The sequence below is a fragment of the Pelobates fuscus genome, chromosome 7 (genome assembly GCF_036172605.1).
Source record: "Pelobates fuscus isolate aPelFus1 chromosome 7, aPelFus1.pri, whole genome shotgun sequence".
Lineage (NCBI taxonomy): Eukaryota > Metazoa > Chordata > Amphibia > Anura > Pelobatidae > Pelobates > Pelobates fuscus.
Window position 1 is genome coordinate 164,957,686 of NC_086323.1, and position 21,357 is coordinate 164,979,042.

At 38.0% G+C, this 21,357-nt stretch overlaps 1 protein-coding gene across 3 annotated transcripts in view; it reads left to right on the top strand.

Annotated features, from left to right (window-relative positions):
• The window catches only part of ERC2 (ELKS/RAB6-interacting/CAST family member 2), a 1,126,181-nt gene that overhangs the window by 730,925 nt on the left and 373,899 nt on the right, over positions 1-21,357 (top strand). For all 3 annotated transcript variants that reach the window (XM_063426897.1, XM_063426898.1, XM_063426899.1), the window contains one exon: positions 28-175. In XM_063426897.1, the coding sequence (XP_063282967.1) occupies positions 28-175 (148 nt within the window). The remainder of the gene's footprint in view (positions 1-27; positions 176-21,357) is intronic.

A 21,357-nucleotide genomic window follows, 5' to 3' on the forward strand; every position in this document is an offset into this window, starting at 1 on the left:
CATCTATATTTTATTATCTCATTACAGACAAGAAGCGCTTCTGGCTGCAATCAGTGAAAAGGATGCTAACATTGCCTTGCTAGAAATATCTGGCTCAAAGAAAAAGAAATCTCAAGAAGATATTATTGCTCTGAAACGAGAGAAGGACCGACTCGTCTACCAGTTAAAGCAACAGGTAATTAACTTTTCAAATGTCATTTTATGTAGCAACTAATAAGAAAGGTAGGTTTTCATTCATATATACTAGTTTGGTACTTAAAGTGTGTATTATGAGACCGAGATATTTATAGGAGGCCTTATGGATATGTTGCAAAAAAGGTTTAATTTTTCAAATTTAAACCCCCTTTGTGAAGACAGTATGTCATAAATAATCCACGTTACATTTTTCACTTTTGTTATTTTTTGTATCTTTTTAGTTTTTTTTAATTGGTGCTTTAGTTTTATTATTGCAATCCTTGTTGTATAGATATATGTGTTTATTTTTGTCACACTTTACTTTTATTTGGCTGTTTTGGTGGTTTTTAAATTGTTCATGACAGAAGAGGAAACAGGTGAATTAATGTCAGAGCTCATCGGTTTTAAATCCCAGGTAGGGGAAGATGCACATCTTGCATGCACCACTACCTGAGTTACCTTGATATTACATTTCCATAGTTATTTGAGGGATCAGTTCCAAATTCAGGACCTTGACTCGGTGTGGAGACTTAAAGAACAATACATGGTGGGGGCACGAACTATAGTGTGTGCAGGGGAGGGATAGGGGTTGTATTGGCTGTATAAGAGGATTAGTGAGTATAGGAGCTTTAGTGGGCGCAAGGGGTAATAGGTGCCGTCGTAGGTGCTTAGCTGATAGGTGTTGCAGTGAATACAGAGGATAATAAGTTTGTAGTGGGAAAATAAAATAGAGGCAGTAATGGGGGTTAGGAGATGTGATAGGGATGCAGAATTAGGGAAGGGAGAGGGTAGATTTTCTATTTATTCACCCTCCCTGTGCCTTACCTACAAAGCTCCTTTGGGGGGGCAACGCACATGCTAGCCTGTCATCACAGACATTTTCTCAGATGTCCCACTATTAAACCCAGTTCTGTTGCATGAGGTTATCCTAGGGAATTTCCACCCATATGAGAGTTCTTAACAGTGTTCTGGTCCCCATAATTCCCCATTTGGTGCACACAGAAATAAATAAGTACTACTGGGCTCTTATTTCTGTTATATGTAATATTTTAAATTGTTTAAAAAGCAAATGTACACCAAAATATTTTATTTATATATATATATATATATATATATATATATATATATATATATATATAAAATCTCACCAAATAAATAGGTAAAATAAAAACTCTACAGTCAAATGCAGGGAGTTGCATAAGAATACATGGAACCGGCAATGCAGGTTTTCCATTTGCTGGTTTGCGTTAGTAACGTATATACACAAAATTGTTACATGTTGTATATATTTCACATAACTCAGCAAGCAGACTTAGGGCTGATCAAGTATGTGGATACACCAGTGTAGCAATTTTGAGAGCAATTTAATTAGAGGGAAAAATAATCTACGTTCTAAAACAGGCCTCCCAACTGTCCTGTCCCACCGCTCTGATTTATCTTACTGGTGTCCCGCATTTGGTGATACAGGGAACTCTCCATGGACAGCACAGCTCTTGCATATCATTAGATGCGTTTGCAGGTAACATTGTGGGTAACATCAGTGGTGCAAGTTGCATCATTGGCGTCACACTCTGAATGTCTGCCCTCCTATTGCTGGAGGTATCAGATTTGACACTGGAACACTAACAAAATAAATGAAAATGCAAATATACTACATTTATCCTTGGGTGGCCCAGTCCATTGCATCCAGCAATCATTGAACATCTAATCTGACTCAATCCAATGTAAAACGTAGCAATCAAACCAACCACATCAACAAAAAGCATTCCTAAAGGAACACTATAGGGTCAGTAACACAAACATGTATTCCTGACTCTATAGTGCTAAAACTAACCCCCCCCCCCCAATACCCTCATGCCTCCCTAAATATAGTAAAATCTTACTTTTATTCAGGTCTGCAGCTGCTGCCTCTGCCCTTGTCTGTCTCTGACCTGCCTGCTTTCTGCTGACATGTTCAGAAGTGTTGGTCTGAGCCAATCACAGTGCTTCCCATAGGATTGACTGATACTGTCAAGGAGGCAGATCATGGCAGAGCTAGCACAAGTCAGACACAGCCCTGGCCAATCAGCATCTCCTCAGAGATAAATTGAATCAATACATCTCCATGAGAAAAGTTCAGTGTCTCAATGCAGAGAGTGTAGACACTGATTGGCAATTACACTGTGCAGCACTGCCCAGGACACATCTCTCGTAGCCATCTGAGGAATGGCCAGTTATCCCTAGGCTGTAATGTAAACACTACATTTTCTCTGATAAAACAGTGTTTACTGCAAAATGCCTGAAGAAATGGAGTATACTCACCAGAACAAATACAATAAGCTGTAGTTGTTCTGGTGACTATAGTGTCCCTTTAAAACACCTGTCTGACATGCAACATCTGATTGTCCACCATGTTTCCCTTTAACTGCCCTTTTGTATTTTCAGTTTTATTAATTTCCATATAGTTTTATATTTTGATCCAATATCTGTAATTATGTTTTTATGAAGTCTACTTCTAATGATTCAAAAAGATGGTGCTGCTACTGCAACCGTCCCCACTGAATGTTTAAGCAGTCCATTTATCACTCGACATTTATTTCACTTGATCATTCAGTGAATGTTCTTGAATATTATAACATGGAAAGGCTTTTGCAGTCACATCCGGTGAGCTTCCTCACATTGGACACTCAGGCACAAAAATTTCACACTTTCCCCATACCTGAGGCTCTCTTGATGTTAAAACTATGATTCTCATCGTCTAATATCTGCTACACATATAGTTACATCTTTAACAAATAAAGGTCACTTGTGAAGCATTAACAAATGACTTGCAAACGTTTTACCAATGTAGCCAAGTATTTGGCCTAAATTAGCCAGCATTCCTCAAGTCACTGTTAAATGAATAGACTTTCAATTGATCTCAATGAGAATTGACCTGAAAACACAAATATCACAAGCCTTCATCCTAAGGTCAGACCTGGCATGTTGTCCAAGCATCTTCAGTGAGCCAATATTATGATACCCAGACATCACACACTACCATGTGTTATTCAAGGAAAAACCTACAATTCTACTTGATGTGACTATGGTGTTTATTGGTTTGCCAATTTCCTTGGTGGAGAGAACAGATGTTCTCGTTGCAGTTAAAGTCAAAATTCACGCCTTACTGTTGAAGTTTCCTTTACAGGTTTATATAGATAGGAAAGAGGAACAAAGTCTGAAAATACCATCCGTTTGTGATGCTGACTTCATTACAGACATTGCTGCCAAGTACCTGGTTTCCAGTTATGATGCAAACAAAATCCTTGTGCCTCAGGTCAGTCAGAGATAGAACGTAGGAGGCATTCTATCCAATCGCAGTCTGCTTTGTAGTACACACGCTATGTTGCACTAGACCGCTCCATGTGCTTTTTTAGCATAGCCAATACTACCTAATGCAACTTCCTTTCAACTATTCCCTACACTAACATCCCTATGTGTGCTGTTTCACTTAGCAAATCAAGGTTTTTATTAACCGGATGAGTACCGGATTTGCCATTTTAAATGGTGGATCGAACAACTGTTCCTTTGAATCTGCTTTTAAATGCTTTTAAATTCCTCCTGCAGATGTCTATGGTTTGAAGCATTTCCTGCCATTCCATGGTACAAACTGTGGAAAAACTACAGATTTTGATTTCCCCCATTTTATTTGCCAACATTTCATTAAGGTACAAAAATAAAATTGGTTAAGTCTTGGGTTCTTCTTTTATGTCTTATGCTGAAGTTACGTTTTTAAGAAATATCTAAATTGTTATTATGACAGTTACACATAGTTTCATGCTTCAAATGGGTGTATATAACCAAGAATTAAGACCTCCTATGACAGCGCAAGTCCGCCATTCACATCTTATTACCTCCCCTCCTTGAAATAACCTCTGTGATTTCACCTGCTACCTACTGACTGATCTGCTCATCTAAATAAGGCAATTTATATATGTGTGCCACTATGCCAATCATTTATATTTGTAGCCTTTCAGATACAATTAATCCAATTTCAAACCTGTGTATTGAAAGTGTGACATGTACGATGTCACGTTTAACAGTGTAATACTATGAGTCACTGGCCTTAAAGGATCACTATAGGGTCAGGAACACAAACATGTATTCCTGACCCTATAGTGTTAACACCACCATCTAGGCCCCTCATGCCTCCATAAATATAGCAAAATCTTACTGTATTCAAGCCTGAAGCTGTAACTCTGCATGCTGTTTGCCTCAGAAAAACAAGCAGTCTGCTGACATCATCAGAAGTGATAGCCTGATCCAATCACAATGCTTCCCCATAGAATTGGCTGATACTGACAAAGAGGCAGATCAGGGGCAGAGCCAGCATGATTCAAACACAGCCCTGGCCAATCAGCATATCCTCAGAGATGAATTTAATCAATTAATCTCTATGAGGAAAGTTCAGTGTCTGGAGACACTGAATGTTTGGATGCATTTTAGGCAGCCATGACCCAGGAAGGATCTCTAGCAGCTATCTGAGTTTGCCAGTGAAGTTATCACTAGGCTGTAATGTAAACACTGCATTTTCTCTGAGAAGACAGTGTTTACAGTGAAAAGCCTGAAGGTAATGATTTTACTCACCAGAACAAATTCAATAAGCTGTAGCTGTTCTGGTGACTATAGTGTCCATTTAATGTTAGTGCAGCACAATGATGTACATGTCCCAGGCTGATGGCCATTGCACACCTAAACTGCAGATTTGGTTTGCAATGGTCATTATGGTGAATGGCTCACTTTCCCTGGCACCTCTCCTGGCTTATTAGTAAGGGACAGAACTAAAACAGCAGTGGCAACCAGACATATCTTGTGCTGAATTCCAATGGCAGGGTAGAGACAATCTCAGCAAATTTTACAAATACTTAACAACAACAAAAAAGTAAATAAATAAAAATCACCTAATATATGTAAGATACATAATAAAGTATATGTGTTAATGGGGAAACAAATCATATTCATTATATTACCTCAGTATTGTACATACAGTTGTGCTCAAAAATTTGCATACGCTGGCAGAAATTGTGAAAATGTTGGCATTGATTTTGAAAATATGACTGATCATGTGAAAAATTTATTTTATTGAAGGATAGTGACCATATGAAGCCCTTTATTATCACATAGTTGTTTGGTCCTTTTAAAATCCTAATGATAATAGAAATCACCCAAATGGCCCTGATCAAAAGTTTATTATACCCTTTATATACCCTTGAATGTTTGGCCTTGTTACAGACATCCAAGGTGACACACACAGGTTAAAATGGCAATAAGAGGTTAGTTTCCCACACCTGTGGCTTTTTAAATTGCAATTAGTGTCTGTGTATAAATAGTCGATGAGTTTGTTAGCTCTCACATGGATGCACTGAGCAGGCTAGATACTAAGCCATGGGGAGCAGAAAAGAACTGTCAAAAGACCTGCGTAACAAGGTAATGGAACTTTATAAAGATGGACAAGGATTTAAAAAGATATTCAAAGCCTTGAAAATGGCAGTCAGTGCTGTTCAATCACTTATTAAGAAGTGAAAAATTTGGGGATGTCTTGATACCAAGCCAAGGTCAGGTAGCCCAAGAAAGATTTCATCCACAACTGCTAGAAGAATTGTTCCGGATACAAAGAAAAACCCACAGGTAACTTCAGGAGAAATACAGGCTGCTCTGGAAAAAGACAGTGGGGTTGTTTCAAGGAGCACAATACGACGATACTTGAACAAAAATGAGTTGCATGGTCAAGTTGCTAGAAAGCAGCCTTTACTGCGCCAATGCCACAAAAAAGCCCGGTGACAATATGCCCAACATCACCTTAACACGCCACCACATAGCTTATGGCACACTGTAATTTGGATTGACAAGATCAAAATAGAGCTTTATGGTCACAACCTTAAGCGCTGTGTTTGGAGAGGGGTCAACAAGGCCTATAATGAAAAGAATACCACCCCCTCTGTGAAGCATGGTGGTTGCTTGGGGAAACTTGTGAGAATCGATGGCAAGATGAATGCAGCATGTTATTAGAAAATACGGGCAGACAATTTGCATTCTTCTGCACGAAGGCTGTGCATGGGACGCTTTTGGACTATCCAGCATGACAATGACGCTAAGCACAAGGCCGAGTTGACCCTTACAGCGGAAAAAGGTGATGGTTCTGGAGTGGCCATCACAGTCTCCTGACCTTAATATCATTGAGCCACTTTGGAAGTGGTCTGGGACCTGGCAGACCTTGAGCTGAAGTGGTCTGGGTGCGTGTAGTGGTCCTTTAAGAACTAAGGTTATGCAGACTTTTGAACAGGGGTCATTTCATTTTTTTTTCTTTGTTGCCATGTTTTGTTTTATGATTGTGCCATTCTGTTATAACCTACAGTTGAATATGAAACCCATTAGAAACAAAAGAAATGTGTTTTGCCTACTCATTCATGTTTTCTTTAAAAATGGTACATATATTACCAATTCTCCAAGGGTATGCAAACTTTAGAGCACAACTTGATATATATATATATATATATATATATATACACACACACACACACACACACACACACACACTACTGCCTTGTGCCTTTCTTTATAGAAATATAGTTCACGTATAGCAGATAGGTAGGTCACCCACTACCTGTCAGCTTCAAAATTAAACACATTAATATAGTCAATGGGTAGACTGTGCTACAGTTTATTGTCCTCATTTGCAATAACACTAAATAAATTGTAATGTTAAAATGCCTGCATATTTTATGCCAAACTCTAACACAGCTACTTGCTTCTGCCAATCTACAAAAGTAGCAAGTGTAGCAACAATATTATGAATGATTAAAGTAACAGTCCAAGACCCATAACCACTACAATCCACTGTAAAGTTTATGGTGCCCGGACTGGCTTGGCACCCTCTCAGGGTAAGTATTCAGACATTTGCTAATGTTTTGCCGATTTATCTAGGGTCCGCTGGGTACCTGTTGCAACCTCTTCTGCTGCCAGAAGTTCTATTCTGTCAGGATTTAAATAACACCAATATGCAGGATTTAATGTTAAATAAAGAATAGTACAGAACAGGCCGAGGCAAGGGAAATAGAGAGTATTTAAATGGTAAGACAAGCCAGAGATCAAGGAATAAGGAAGTAAGAATAGTCAAGGTACAAGCCAGGGTCAAAATAAAACAGAATCAATAAATATATAGTACACTCTCGCACAGGGCTGGCCTAAGACGCGGAAATTCTTCACTGCGCCACCAATCCTCCCTAGTCATGCACCTTCATCCATATATGCGTGTGTGTGTATAGGGGTGTACGTTTGTATAGGGGATTTATTACATTAATAATGATTTCAAAACAAATATTCAATCCCCCTTCCCTGTTGTTATCTTGCATTGAAGGGGGAATGAAGATCTCTGGTGTTCCAGTGTGCTGAAAATCGTGTCTGCCGCTCCCCCGGGTGCAGACTATGAGTAACTGTCTAGTTAGCTCAGGCATTTACAGTGTTAGAGCTTTCCTCTGGTAATCTGCAGTAACGCACTGATTTGCCAGAGCTCGGAAGACAGCTACTCATGGTCTGCAGCCAGCAGAACAGTGCAATCCAGAGGTGCCAGACTGCCTCTGCTGCATTACAGAGAACAGATTAAGTATGTCACTTAATACTGTGACACACAGTTACAGGCAGACAGTCACACACACACACACACACACACACTCAGTTGCCTGTATACAGTCACCCACACAGGTACGGGCAGACAGTCACACAGTTACAAGCAGACAGTCAGACACACTCAGTTACAAACAGGCAATCACGGACACACAGAGTTACAGCCAGACAGTCACAAATGCTCAGTTACTGGCAGTCAGTCACACACAGTTACAGGCAGACAGTCACGCACACTCAGTTACAGGCACACAGTCATGAAGAGCTACAGGCACTCAGTCACACACAGTTACAAGCAGACAGTCACAAGTAGAAAGTCACACACACTCAGTTACAAGCAGTCACACACACTCACAGTCACACACTGTTAAAGGCTGGGAGACACTCATTCACATAAATAGGCACATACCCACACTAAGTTAAAGGCAGTAAGTTACACACACAGTTGAAGTCACAAATAGTTGCAGTCACACATACAGTTACAGTCACACACACACAGTAACAGTAACACATAGGAAGATATTCACACGCAGGCAGGCAGACAGTGCCCCCCCCCCACCCACACACACACAGGCAAACAGTCCTCCACCAACACACACACACACAGGCAGACAGTCCTCCACCAACACACACACACACACAGGCAGACAGTCACACACACACACAGGCAGACATTCACACACACACTTACCTCTTTCCATTATGGCTGTAAGGGAGGAGAGGAGACAGTGCAGCTGCACTCTAGTTGTTGGGGAAGCAGGGACTGCATCAGTTACCAGGGGCTTCTGGGAGATATTAGCTTCACCTCCTCTGTCATTTTAACCCCGCCTCCGCCTCACGATGAGCTCCGTCACCCCGCCGCTTAGTAAGCTCCGTCCCTGCTGCCGTACTATTTTTTTTTCATAGTCCCGGGTGGAGAATAATGAAATCCTCCACCCGGGTATTTAGTTCCCCTGCACAGCTGTCACCCGACCATGTTTGAGCTGTGTTGGCCGCACGGTGCCCCCTGCTCCATGGCTTCGGTGCGGCCCTGCTCTCGCATAAGCACAAAGGAAACCACAACAGGACTCCGAGAACTTTCTAATTTGAGTTTAAATAGCCTATGAAAGGCACTGATTGGCCAATAACTGTCATGGACATTAGAACTTGCTTTAGCAACATCTGCGCATCGACACACGTATATTCGCAACTAAAATATGTGTTTAGAATATATAAGGCTCAGATGCGCAGCTGCCGGTATCGGACTGCTGGAGGAGATCGCCATATATGTAAAAGAGACCCTATCGCAGTAGAACGTGACGTGACATATGCATTAAGATCTCAGACAAACTGGTATGTAGGTATCAGTCCTGCGCTAATTTAGAAGAAAGAAAAATTAATATGATAGAAATGTGTAACCCAGAATTAGTGTTAGTGGAAAATAACGTTATCTTGTGGGTCTGGAGACATTTAGAATAATCTACTAAATAGGATGGACAGTTTAATAAATTAGTTAATATTAGTTTTATGTGTGTATATATATATATATATGTCCATGTGGGTCCAGCACTCTCTCTGTATTTATATTTCATTGGTGCTATGGGCACTCGGTGTAGCTAATGGAGGATCTTATGGCTTCAGAAGAGGCTGTGACCAGCACCTGGCAAAATCCGGAAAAGTTGTCTAACCATTTGTAAACAGTTTGATTACTAATCCTGGGAGGACGCCGCGGAACTTTGATTGTGCTGCTTAACCCCTTAACGACGAGTGACGGACGAGGTCCGTCACTCAGGGGAATGCGTTAATGACGAGTGACGGACCTCGTCCGTCACCCGTTAAAATTAACCCCAGATCGCCGCAATCGCGGCGATCGTGGGGTTAATGGTGCTCCGGTCTGCCTCTGCATTAGAGGCAGACCGGGAGCACCGGATCGGGCTGTCAGAGTACATGTGCCCGCTCTGACAGCATGTCTGAGCGGGCACATGTGCTCTCTATACTCACCTCCGCCTCCCTGCACTTCCTGGTTCTGTGTGAAGTGCAGGGGGACGGATCTTCAGTGATCCTGCCCCCTGGTGGAAAAAAAAATAGTAAAATTAAAATCCCACCCCCCTTTACCCCCCCTTTACCCATTTTAATAAAAAATTAACCCCTTCCCTGCCAATTGATCACTGACTACAGTGATCAATTGGCAGGGATTACATTTTACTAAGATCTGATTTTTTTTTTAACCCCTGAGGGTTAATTCTTTTTTTTTTTAACCCTCAGGGGTTCAATTTATTTTATTAATTAATTTAAATATTTTAAAATTATAAATTTAGCTAGCTGGGGAGGGTGGAAGTTAGTGGGGAATTGGGGGATTTAGTATTACGCTAACTAGGGGTTAACGTTAAAAAAAGTTTAAAAATAAGCTTTAAAAAGTTAAAAAATTAAGTTAAAAAAAAAGTTTTAATAACATTTAAGTAAAAAATTTAAAAAAATAAACCCTTTACCCAGTCCAAATAAAAATTAACCCCTTCCCTGCCAGTCGATCACTGCCTACAGTGATCAAAATACAGATCACAGTATTATACTGTTCTAATTTTTTTTTTTAACCCCTGACGATTAACTTTTATTTATTTTTTAACCCTCAGGGGTTAAATGTATTTAATTAACTAATTTAAATATTGTATAATTAAATATTTTGCTAGCTGGGGTGGGTGGGAGTTATGGGAAAATGGGGAATTTACTGTTAGTGCTGCTTACTGCTAGTTAGGGGTTAACGTAAAAAAAAAAGCTTAGAAAAATGTTAAATCTGTAAAAAAAAGTTTTACGAAAGTTTAGGAAACTTTAAAAAAATTAATAATCAAAACAAAAGTTTAAAAAATAGTTTTAAAAAGTAAAAAAAGTTTTAAAAAGTAAAAAAATACATTTAATAACGCTCATTACCACTACACCTGGTACAAGCTAGCGGAAAAATGATCCCACGCTAAGGTTCAAAATATGCCTTTTGAAATACCCTGGGATGTCTTCTTTAAGAAATGGTATGGCTTTATGGGGTATTTGGTTTATATAGCCTGGTAAAATACTCTAAAATGGGACATGGGCACAGCGTAAAAATTTAAAGTTTGAAAAAAAATGGAATGGCTGTGTCCCAAATGTGCCCCTCCGATGTCCACATATACCTGGCAAAGGTACATACGGGGGTATTTTTGTACTCAGCAGACATAGCTGAGCAACATATGAAGTATTATACAGTGGTAGTACACATAAGGTTTGCAAAATATACTGTGCAAACTCACTTTGTGTGCCAAAAAGGCAGAAAAAACGCTTATTACCACTACACCTGGTACAAGCTAGCGGAAAAATGATCCCACGCTAAGGTTCAAAATATGCCTTTTGAAATACCCTGGGATGTCTTCTTTAAGAAATGGTATGGCTTTATGGGGTATTTGGATTATATAGCCTGGTAAAATACTCTAAAATGGGACATGGGCACAGCGTAAAAATTCAAAATTTGAAAAAAAATGGAATGGCTGTGTCCCAAATGTGCCCCTCCGATGTCCACATATACCTGGCAAAGGTACATACGGGGGTATTTTTGTACTCAGCAGACATAGCTGAGCAAAATATGACGTATTATACAGTGGTAGTACACATATGGTTTGCAAAATATACTGTGCAAACTCACTTTGTGTGTCAAAAAGGCAGAAAAAAACGCTTATAACCGCTACACCTGGTACACGCTAGCGGAAAAATGATCCCACGCTAAGGTTCAAAATATGCCTTTTGAAATACCCTGGGGTGTCTACTTTAAGAAATGGTAGGCCTTTGTGGGGTAGTTTGAATTTAAATCCTGCAAAGATGCTTGGAAATTGCACATAGGCCCGGCGTCAAAATTCAAAGTTCGGTCAAAACTGATATGGCTTGGTCTCCTATATGGCACTGTAGCTTCACAAAATAGTGCCATAGACATACAATGGGGGTGTCCTTTTACTCAGAAGACTTAGCTGAGCATAATTTGGGGGGTTTGAACTTAGTGGCACACATGAAATATACAAAATGCCCAGCAAAAATGCAATCCGTATGTAAAAAATGCACAAAATTATTTTTTACCACATACTTTGGCATGTAATGGTAAAAAAATGGGGGCATGTTAAGGCACAATATGCACCTTATGAGATACCCTGGAGTGTCTTCTTTTACAAATGGTAGGCCTTTGTGGGGTGTTTTGAACAGTCAAACTGTTATAATACCCCAAATGGAAGCATAGGCTCATTAAATCCGTCTCTCAAAATTCTACTGTGAATACTGAAAAGGACAGGTCTCCTGTATGGCACTGTAGCTTCACGAAATAGTGCCATAGACATACAATGGGGGTGTCCTTTTACTCAGAAGACTTAGCTGAGCATAATTTGGGGGGTTTGAACTTAGTGGCACACATGAAATATACAAAATGCCCAGCAAAAATGCAATCCGTATGTAAAATATGCACAAAATTATTTTTTACCACATACTTTGGCATGTAATGGTAAAAAAATGGGGGCATGTTAAGGCACAATATGCACCTTATGAGATACCCTGGAGTGTCTACTTTTACAAATGGTAGGCCTTTGTGGGGTTTTTTTGAACAGTCAAACTACTATAATACCCCAAATGGAAGCATAGGCTCATTAAATCCGTCTCTCAAAATTCTACTGTGAATACTGAAAAGGACAGGTCTCCTATATGGCACTGTAGCTTCACAAAATAGGGCCAAAGACATACAATGGGGGTACCGTTGTACTCAGCAGAAGTAACTGAACACATAATAAAACTTTGTACAGGAATAGCACACACCAACTTTACAAAATACACATGAGTAGTTCTTTGTTATAAGTTTGTGTGCGAAAACCACCAAAAAACACAATTTTACTCCAATATTTAGCAGAGGTTGGCGGTAAAATGGCTACGTAGAAAGTGTCAAAACAACCTTAGGTAAATAGCCTGTGGTGTCTACTTTATATAAATATATACTTTTGTGTGGCAATTTTGTTTTCTTTTATGGCTATTAGGCTTACAAGACAAACATACCAAATTCTAAAATCGCTCCACATAAAAAGTTTATTTTACTCCTTGTGCTTTGTGACCTGTAACTACCAAAAAAAACTTAAAATCCCAGACACATTATATATTCTGTAAATCAGAACAACTAAATGAATTTATTTTTAATTACTTTCCTTAACCTGCACTAATTATGTACACATTATTATTGCAAAAACTGTAAAAAAAACACACAAAAATTATTTTTTTTGCATATTTCTGTATTTTTTTTATAATAAATAAGCATTTATATATATATGTGTTACATCAAATTAAAGCCCTTTCTGTCCTTTAAAAAACGGTATATAATATGTGTCGGTGCAATAAATTAGTAAAATGCAAATTGCAGTTGAACGCAAATAGCAAAAAATGCAAAAAATGCCGTTGTCATTAAGTGAAAGACAAGCTTCTGAAGCTCTGTCCTTAAGGGGTTAAGTAACAATGCACTAAAATATTATTAGACACAACTTCCAAATACCAACTCAGGTGTTCAAAGTCCTCACTGCATTAAACAGGTGTTACACCAAACAAAGAAGATCTCTTAAATTTGAAATGTATACCAGAAAAATAAAACAAAAGGAAAAACAAAAAAACATCCAGATGCAAAACCTGAAGTTTGTCAGTTGGACATAAAAGCTAATATCACTCCCCTAAATAGCGATCTCATCAGATAAGAAGCTGAGTATAAGGAAATTGTTTAGAAAGCGGACACAAATATGGTGCTGTCATTTGACAAGAGACATATGAAAATTCACATTATTATGATGTCTTCAGTGCCCCCGTCATGACATTATATTACCAAAATTCACACTTAATACCATACTGCATTCAAATCAGAATGAATTGTGTGACTACCACTGCGTATTCTCAAGTCTGTCCATTATTTTGGGAGTTGCATCTGACGCTACAAATTCTGTGATGCTTCTGCTAATGATATGCTGTTACAGGTGCTGGGGAGAAAGTGCAGTTGTATCGTCCTGCCCTAATTTAGAAGAAAAAAAATTTAATATAAAAGATAATGCAGCATCGTGTATTAGTGGGAAATAATTTACCTCACAGTCTGGAGACATTTAGAATAATCTACTAAACAGGATGGGAAGATAATTAAATAAATTAGTTATTTTTATGTGTGTATATACGTACACACACAAAAAAAGACCACCACATATACAGTAGGTTGCATGATAGATCGTGTTCCGGCTGTAGCCATGTAGGAACATTTTGTTCTAAACAGTATTTTTTGTGAACTTGCACTTACACTAAAGGACATTATGTAATGTATTATAAATAATAGAAATATTAATACGAAAAGACATGTGAAAGTGAGAGGTGGTGCTGTTAGAACGTATTTCATTGGTTTGTGGCATGCATATGAGAAAACAGTAAATAGTACTTGTAATGTAATAATTTTAATTTATGCAAATATTTCCTGTGGTTTTTCATAATTCTCTCCCCGAAGAATAACATAATTAATGACAGATCATTGAACCTATTTTTTGCCTCCCAATTATACATCAGACGTAGCACTCCTCCAGTAACGTGTCATGGACGACACTCGGCTTTTCTACAGTTACAGGACCCAAAGGATATAATCACACATCATGTGGTAATGGCATGGAACAGTATCTCTGAGGCACCTGAGAAAATACACAGAATAAATTGCAACAGCCTATGTTTAATGCATTTTCTTTACAAAATGAAGCATTTCAAAGAATTCCTAAAGCGGGCGTCACGTCGAGGCATGTAGCAAATAGTCTTGTTCGAGAAACATCCATGCACTTTAATAATTAAGAATTCACAGACAAAGAAAACATTGTTAAATGCATTGTGTCTGATTTAAAGATAATACTGAGGGGTCGAACCATGGGTCAAAGATCTGTAATTTTTACATTTGCAATCAATGATCACGATACAGGCCCTCGTGGGTAATTTTTCTCCATATATTTGAAGCAAATGGCTTTTGCACAAAACGGTTTGTCAATAAGAATTTCACCTCTTGTGTTTTAGTCACTGATAATCGTCGATGACTGCTTTTATCAGTAAAATAAGTGAGAAAAATATGTATACTGTATTTAAAAATAATAATAGTAACAATAAAGTTAACTTTGAGAGTTAAAAACACAACACGAGGCAGTGAAGTTGGAAGAGAACACTTGTCGATTTTGACAAAAGCAACCATTAACAAGATTGCCTGAAGTCATAATTCTACAAGGGTAACATTTAAACATTGAGACAGTTCTTTCATTTTACAAAGTTCTGAGGAAAGAACTTGACCTTGTCAGCAAACAGCAGTTTGCATGTGTCACCTTGCAAAACCACTCTGCTCATTACATTATCTAGCCTCAGGGTCTTTTCGTCACCCCTTTTTTTCCCTGCCGATTTGGAGTTTGTGTCTGCCATTTTTGTTTGGGTGTAACTTAAAGCAGCCCTGTCACCTGAAAATATTTTTTACATAAATCAGATTAAATAAATATTTTCTAACAGTTAATATTATATTCCTCTTCTATTCTGAATTTTACAGTTTTTTTTTCTTCGTGTGTCACTTTGAAATACCATACATTTAACTGTAAATACTATTTGAAAGTATTTTTCTTTTGTATGGAATTCCCACACTTTGAACTGTATTTTTCTCTGATACAGTTGCTGATTAAAAAACAAAATATATGATTTCAACATCCAAAACAATCAATGATGGTATGGGTTTCCATAGCGGCACCGATTTACATACACAATAGTACAATATGGTTACATAGCCTATGGAAAACATGAGTAAGCAGGCTAGTTACCAATCTTTACTTAATAGAACGTCACTATAACCCATTGCATATGAAGCCCAAGTACCAGCAGTCATCTAAAGGTGGAGATTGCAAGCCATTCGTATTGTGCTTGTAACAGCCCTTCTATGCGTCTGATCCAGTTTTTAAGCATCCTACAACAGGATTGATCCACTTTTGAACACTCGGAAGCTGTCAGGATAAGCTGGAACCTGAACACACAGACAGAATCACTAAAAGATAATCCGTAATACTGGTCCTTAGAATGGCCGGGTTAATGAACAAACAGAATCAGCATCTCAAGCTGAGGTCAAAGGAGTAGAGAAGACAGGGATATCGTATAAACAAGCCAAGGTCAAAGAAGTAGAGAAGACAGGATAAACGTAAGACAAGAGCCAGAAAATATCACCAAAATATCACAAGAGGAACATGCTACTGGGCTACCAGGAATCACAACAGGGCAACAAGGAATGGGAGAGGTAAGTATAAATAGGCATCACTTAATTCTGATTGGTCCAATTCCACTTGGAATTGACCACTATTCGTGGAAGGTACTTGACCTTCCTAATCTGACCTCATTTATATGCGCCAAATTCAGTCTACTGAATTCCGCCTTGGGTTCAGCGAACGCCAAATTCAGACAGAATGCTGGAGGGGGAACACGGCACCTGGCGCTGAACTGACAAGTACGTAGGCAGAAAACCTGACAGAAGTTAAAATGCCATGAGAACAAAATAATATATTAAATTACTTGTGGATGTATTATATTGTTCTTGTACTATATGTATTAAAACTCAATGATTTTTATCTTGGCTCTTTCTTGAGTTTTATACTCATTTAAAACAACACAAATAAATGCTTTTTTGGCGCCACCTCCTTCCATCTCTTGTTTTATATATATATATATATATATATATATATATATATATATATATATATATGTTGTATATTTTAATATATACCGCCTAGCGTGAAACATAAATAATGCTTTTGTTTTTCTCAATGTAATTATTCTCTAAACACACAACACATAGTAATGGATTCATATGTTTCCATTTACTGTGTTCAAAATATCTTCACATATTGGACAAATAATTTAGTTTTCTCAGAGGGAATAACAATACAGTATACTTATTATGTTCTTTTAAATACTGGAGCCTGAAGATTAACACGGAAAACTGCAGATTATTATAAGGTCTGTACGAACATAAAGTGCCATATGATCGTAACGTTTGCTATTTCTTTGATTTAACTGAAAGAGAGGATTTATAAACAATGCATATCAACGATTAAATGATTAGAAGTGTGAAGTGCATCTGAAAAATGTGTTGACATGCTTTAAAGAGACATTGTAGGCACTTTAACAACTTCATCTTATTGAAGTTGCTATTGTGCCTGCAGTCCTGCTCCCACTGTCCTGCCCCCCAAAACCTAATATTAAACTAATTAGAAGGCTTGGGAGAACAGTTTCAAGCCACGTCTTCAAGCCCTCTGGGTATGAGAGCCAGTAATTGTATTTCCCGATTCTCATACTGTGACATCATGCATGCATTCACAGTGCCGTAATGGTCAGCCTTAGAGAATCATTGAATACAATGATTGTCCGCGGAAGAATCATACGCACATTGTGCTGCGCTTACGTTCTCCAGTGCTTCTCTATGACGGGGGTGCAGCAACCTGAGGAGGTGATCTCGGCAGCACCGAGGGAGACTCACACTTAAGAAAAGGGGAGTAATTTTATTATTATTATTATATTTTTTTTTTCTATACAGGTGGGAGAGTGGCAAAATAATAGGACTGTGGCGTTATGAATACAGCTATCTATTCCTAATGCTACAGTGTTCATTTAAACAAGAGAATAAAATTGCTTATTTTCTGTTTCAACACTTTTCATGGCATGGTACAGGCTCTAAATTAGGTCAGACCCAGGAAACCTGGGAGGTATGGATTTGAACTTTCCTTGATAACATAGACATTCTCTCTGTTGGATTTATGTGTATTTAAATATACATAGACATACAAACATAATTATTATTGGAATTTATTTAGCACCAACTTATCCTACACAGCTTTACAATATTTTAAAGAGGTGATTTTAACAACACATGAGGCTTTTGTACACAATTTGTCAGAAACTGATTGATACATTGATGAGGATGTTGCTCATATATGGAGAATACATAAGATTTTTTTTTACTGATATTATTCCATTTATTATATATCGCTGTTAAAAAGACCTGGAAATTTCTCCAAGTACTCTCATGTTATATTGAGCATGCCCAGCATTACAATTAAAGCACAATAGAAAAATTGTTGGGACCATCTGTTAAAGTCTGTTCTGGTCCCGTTTTTCTTTATTTTTCCATTCTGACCTGTGCTATTTCATAGCAGTATCCCTAATACTTTTGTCAGATCTGGAAGAGAATTTATAGTTATATAGACTATAGACATTTTGGCATTTCCCAGAATTCTTTCATTGCCTCAGGAAAACTTCCTGTACTTGTTGCATAAAGATTTGAATATTAAGTATGCAAAATGTCTAGGGACCGGTCCATGGTTGGGTTTTATCTGCAGAGGCAATTTGAGTTTATACACACTTCTGTTTGATACTAGGCAAAACTATATAACCTCTATAGTATACTGCCATTCATACACTATATAACAAAAAAAGCTATTTATTCACTAAACTGTTAATTCCAGTAATATAATTTGTTAAATGTTGCTTTAAACAGCTAACTTGGAAACACGGCTAAGGAAGAGTTTTATTTTCTGCTTAATGCTTTAATCTTAAATTTAGCAAGTTATAGACTTCCTCAAATAAGATAATAGGTGCAGTATTTGCACATTTTTAAAACAAAAAAAAATAATAATATTATAATCATATAACAATAAGAGCCAGGAAGCCAATCATGTTCTTAGTCATAAATTTTAACTAACATATGTAACATGTCTACCTTTGAGGATTAAGGATTTTAAGACTTCCGACCCTGTCTGTTTCAACAATAATTATTTTATTTAACTGTCCTGTATAATAACTTATTTCCTGCATTTGTTAAAAAGAAAGAGAGAGAGAGGGAACAAATTTGGTGCCCTAGGAAGATATGTTAAAGAAGAAAAAAAAAGGCTTGGCTAAAATGCTTGAGGGAAATGTTGTTCTCAGATTTAATTACACTTTTCAGCCCATTTCTTTGTGTGTATGATTCCACATAGCAAAGTATAATTATGCCTTTTATTGTGCAGTAAGTTGGCCGAATGATTTTCACATGACTTTAGCCTACAGTATATATGTTTCTGTCTGCAATGCTATGTTATTTGAAGATGCATCCTGTGTCTTGGAGCCATGCTATTATCTCACACAACTTGAAAGCTTAATAGGGGAATCAGTGACCACAACAGAAACACAAGACTGACATCGTTCAAACCAATATGCCGCGTTCAGTTAACATGCAGAGAGAGTTGATATTTGCAAGTAATACCCCATTTCAGAAATTGGGCTGTGAGTTGCTGTCTGACTTGAATGCCCCAGGGATCTTGCATCCAGATCATCAAAATGACAGTGTCAGATCTTGTCGAAATAGTTGTTGATGATTTTCTTTCATCATAATTTCCTTTTATTTTGCAATAGTACTAACAGATGTAGCTAAGTAGTCCTTAGAACTCTGGTACAAAATACTGTACAAGGGAGGAGTGGAATATTAGGGAATACATATATTGTCGGGTTAGACCCCCCATGGCATTGAGGAATCTTGAGGAAACATGTCCTTTGATCTGCTTCTCTATTCATATGACAACTGAATTTCTTAATGATTAAAGGTTATTAAGATTGGTGGTGTTTTAAGAACATTATAAGTAACCCCAGTCTATTGGTTAATGGAAATACAAGCCTATATATACATTTTGAAGACTTATGTGATCACAATGTTCTGGAGTAGGATTTGATGACGTCTCCGCATTGATTAAGTGTGTAATACATAGTCATCTTCAGTAGCAGAAGGATAGTATAGCAGATTATTAGTGGAATTGTTACTTCTTTGGAATTTTGGAAACCATAGTATTCTGGAATTAGAATTGATGACCACATTAAGTGTCCAATACAAGGTCATCTTCAGTAACAGAAGAGAAGTATAGCAGATTTAAAAGTTGAGTTGTCACAGGCACAGTCAGGGCACACACAGCACTGGATGGAGGAGAAGAGCCATAGTCATTGTTTATGTTTCTCTTCCACTCTCTATACTGACAGGTACAAAGATGGCACTTTATGACTGCGGTTGACAAGGAGCCAATATGGAGGCACTCTGAAAAATTAAGTGTAGATATGCACATAGCTGTTTTTATCTGTATTCTAGAACAGACTCCATATATTAAGTTAAAATGTTAAAAATGGAAGACAACTAAATTTAAAAAGTCCCAAGAAGTGATTGTTCCACAGGATGAGTATTAGCAGTAAAGAAAAACGAAGTCGAAGTACAAAAATCTTGGCTACCTAAGACATTTTCCCCATAAATATGTTCTTATAGGCTGTTGACCTTGCCTTCTTTATTCTTTAATTATTCTTTATTATTTAATTAGGTTTGTAGTACAATGAACATTTTAGAGAAAGAAAACTATATATATTTATATATATATATATATATATATATACACATACATACATACACAAAGTTAGGGATAATTATACTAAAAGATATGGCTGCACTCATGGTCTTTCCAATAATGTAATTTCTTTATTCCAAATACATGTAATCCAAACAAAATCGACGTTTCAGTCCACACTGGGACTTTCATCAGGATCAAGGTACACAAAGGACGCCCACACTGCCCACATCTCCCTTACCAGCCGTAAACTGTATTCTGGTAGGCATTTAATCAATCTAATCTGCAGGTCACCTGGAGATATATATGGGACTTGCCCATGACCCAAATTTGCATCGTACAGGCTGCTGTAGTAAAAGATAGTGTAGGGGAGGTAGGAAAGGGATAGCAGCTTTACAATCAGGGGTGGGTTTGTAGAGAGAAAACATGTAGAGATATACTAGTATGGTTAGGCTAAGCCCTTCAGCCAGAAGAGTCCTGTGTTATCTGGGGGCCTCCCATGTCTTTGGTGGTAAGATTACGGGGGTATCTTTATTCAGCTGATTATCATCCAAGGAAGCGACAGGGAGAACTAACAAGACAGTTGGGTGCCTAAACTTGGGTGGGAGAGGCTGATCTTACTATAGAAGACAATATATCCCATGTTGAAATAAATGGATGCATGTCCTCATGAGCAGCTTCATATCTCGCCTCAGCTGCAACACACCTTTCCCTTCACAAAGGGCTTATATTAAGCTTTAGTGTGTGTCAGACAGTACATAAACATATGTATAAAAGATAAGTAAGAATTAATAAAAAAAAAAACATATCTGACATATGAATCTCATAATGTGAGACGGGTGCAGAAAATATTAACAGTAGCATCGCCTCAATTATTTGTGTGTGGTTTGCGTTTCTCCCCCACCCCATCACTTGTACTGGGGTGTTAAAAGAAAGCCATCGGAAGGCTACGGTATGCCATGTCTCAGTCCCAGTCCCGATGGTGAATTGGGCTTTGTGATTGACTGGATGTGATGGGCGAAGAAGAAGTTGGAATCAAAGAGAATGTCAAGGCAGTGAGTCTGTGAGGTAGTGCTGTTGACTTGGAGGGAGATTGATACAGGTGACGTATTTTAACCCCTTAAGGACCAAACTTCTGGAA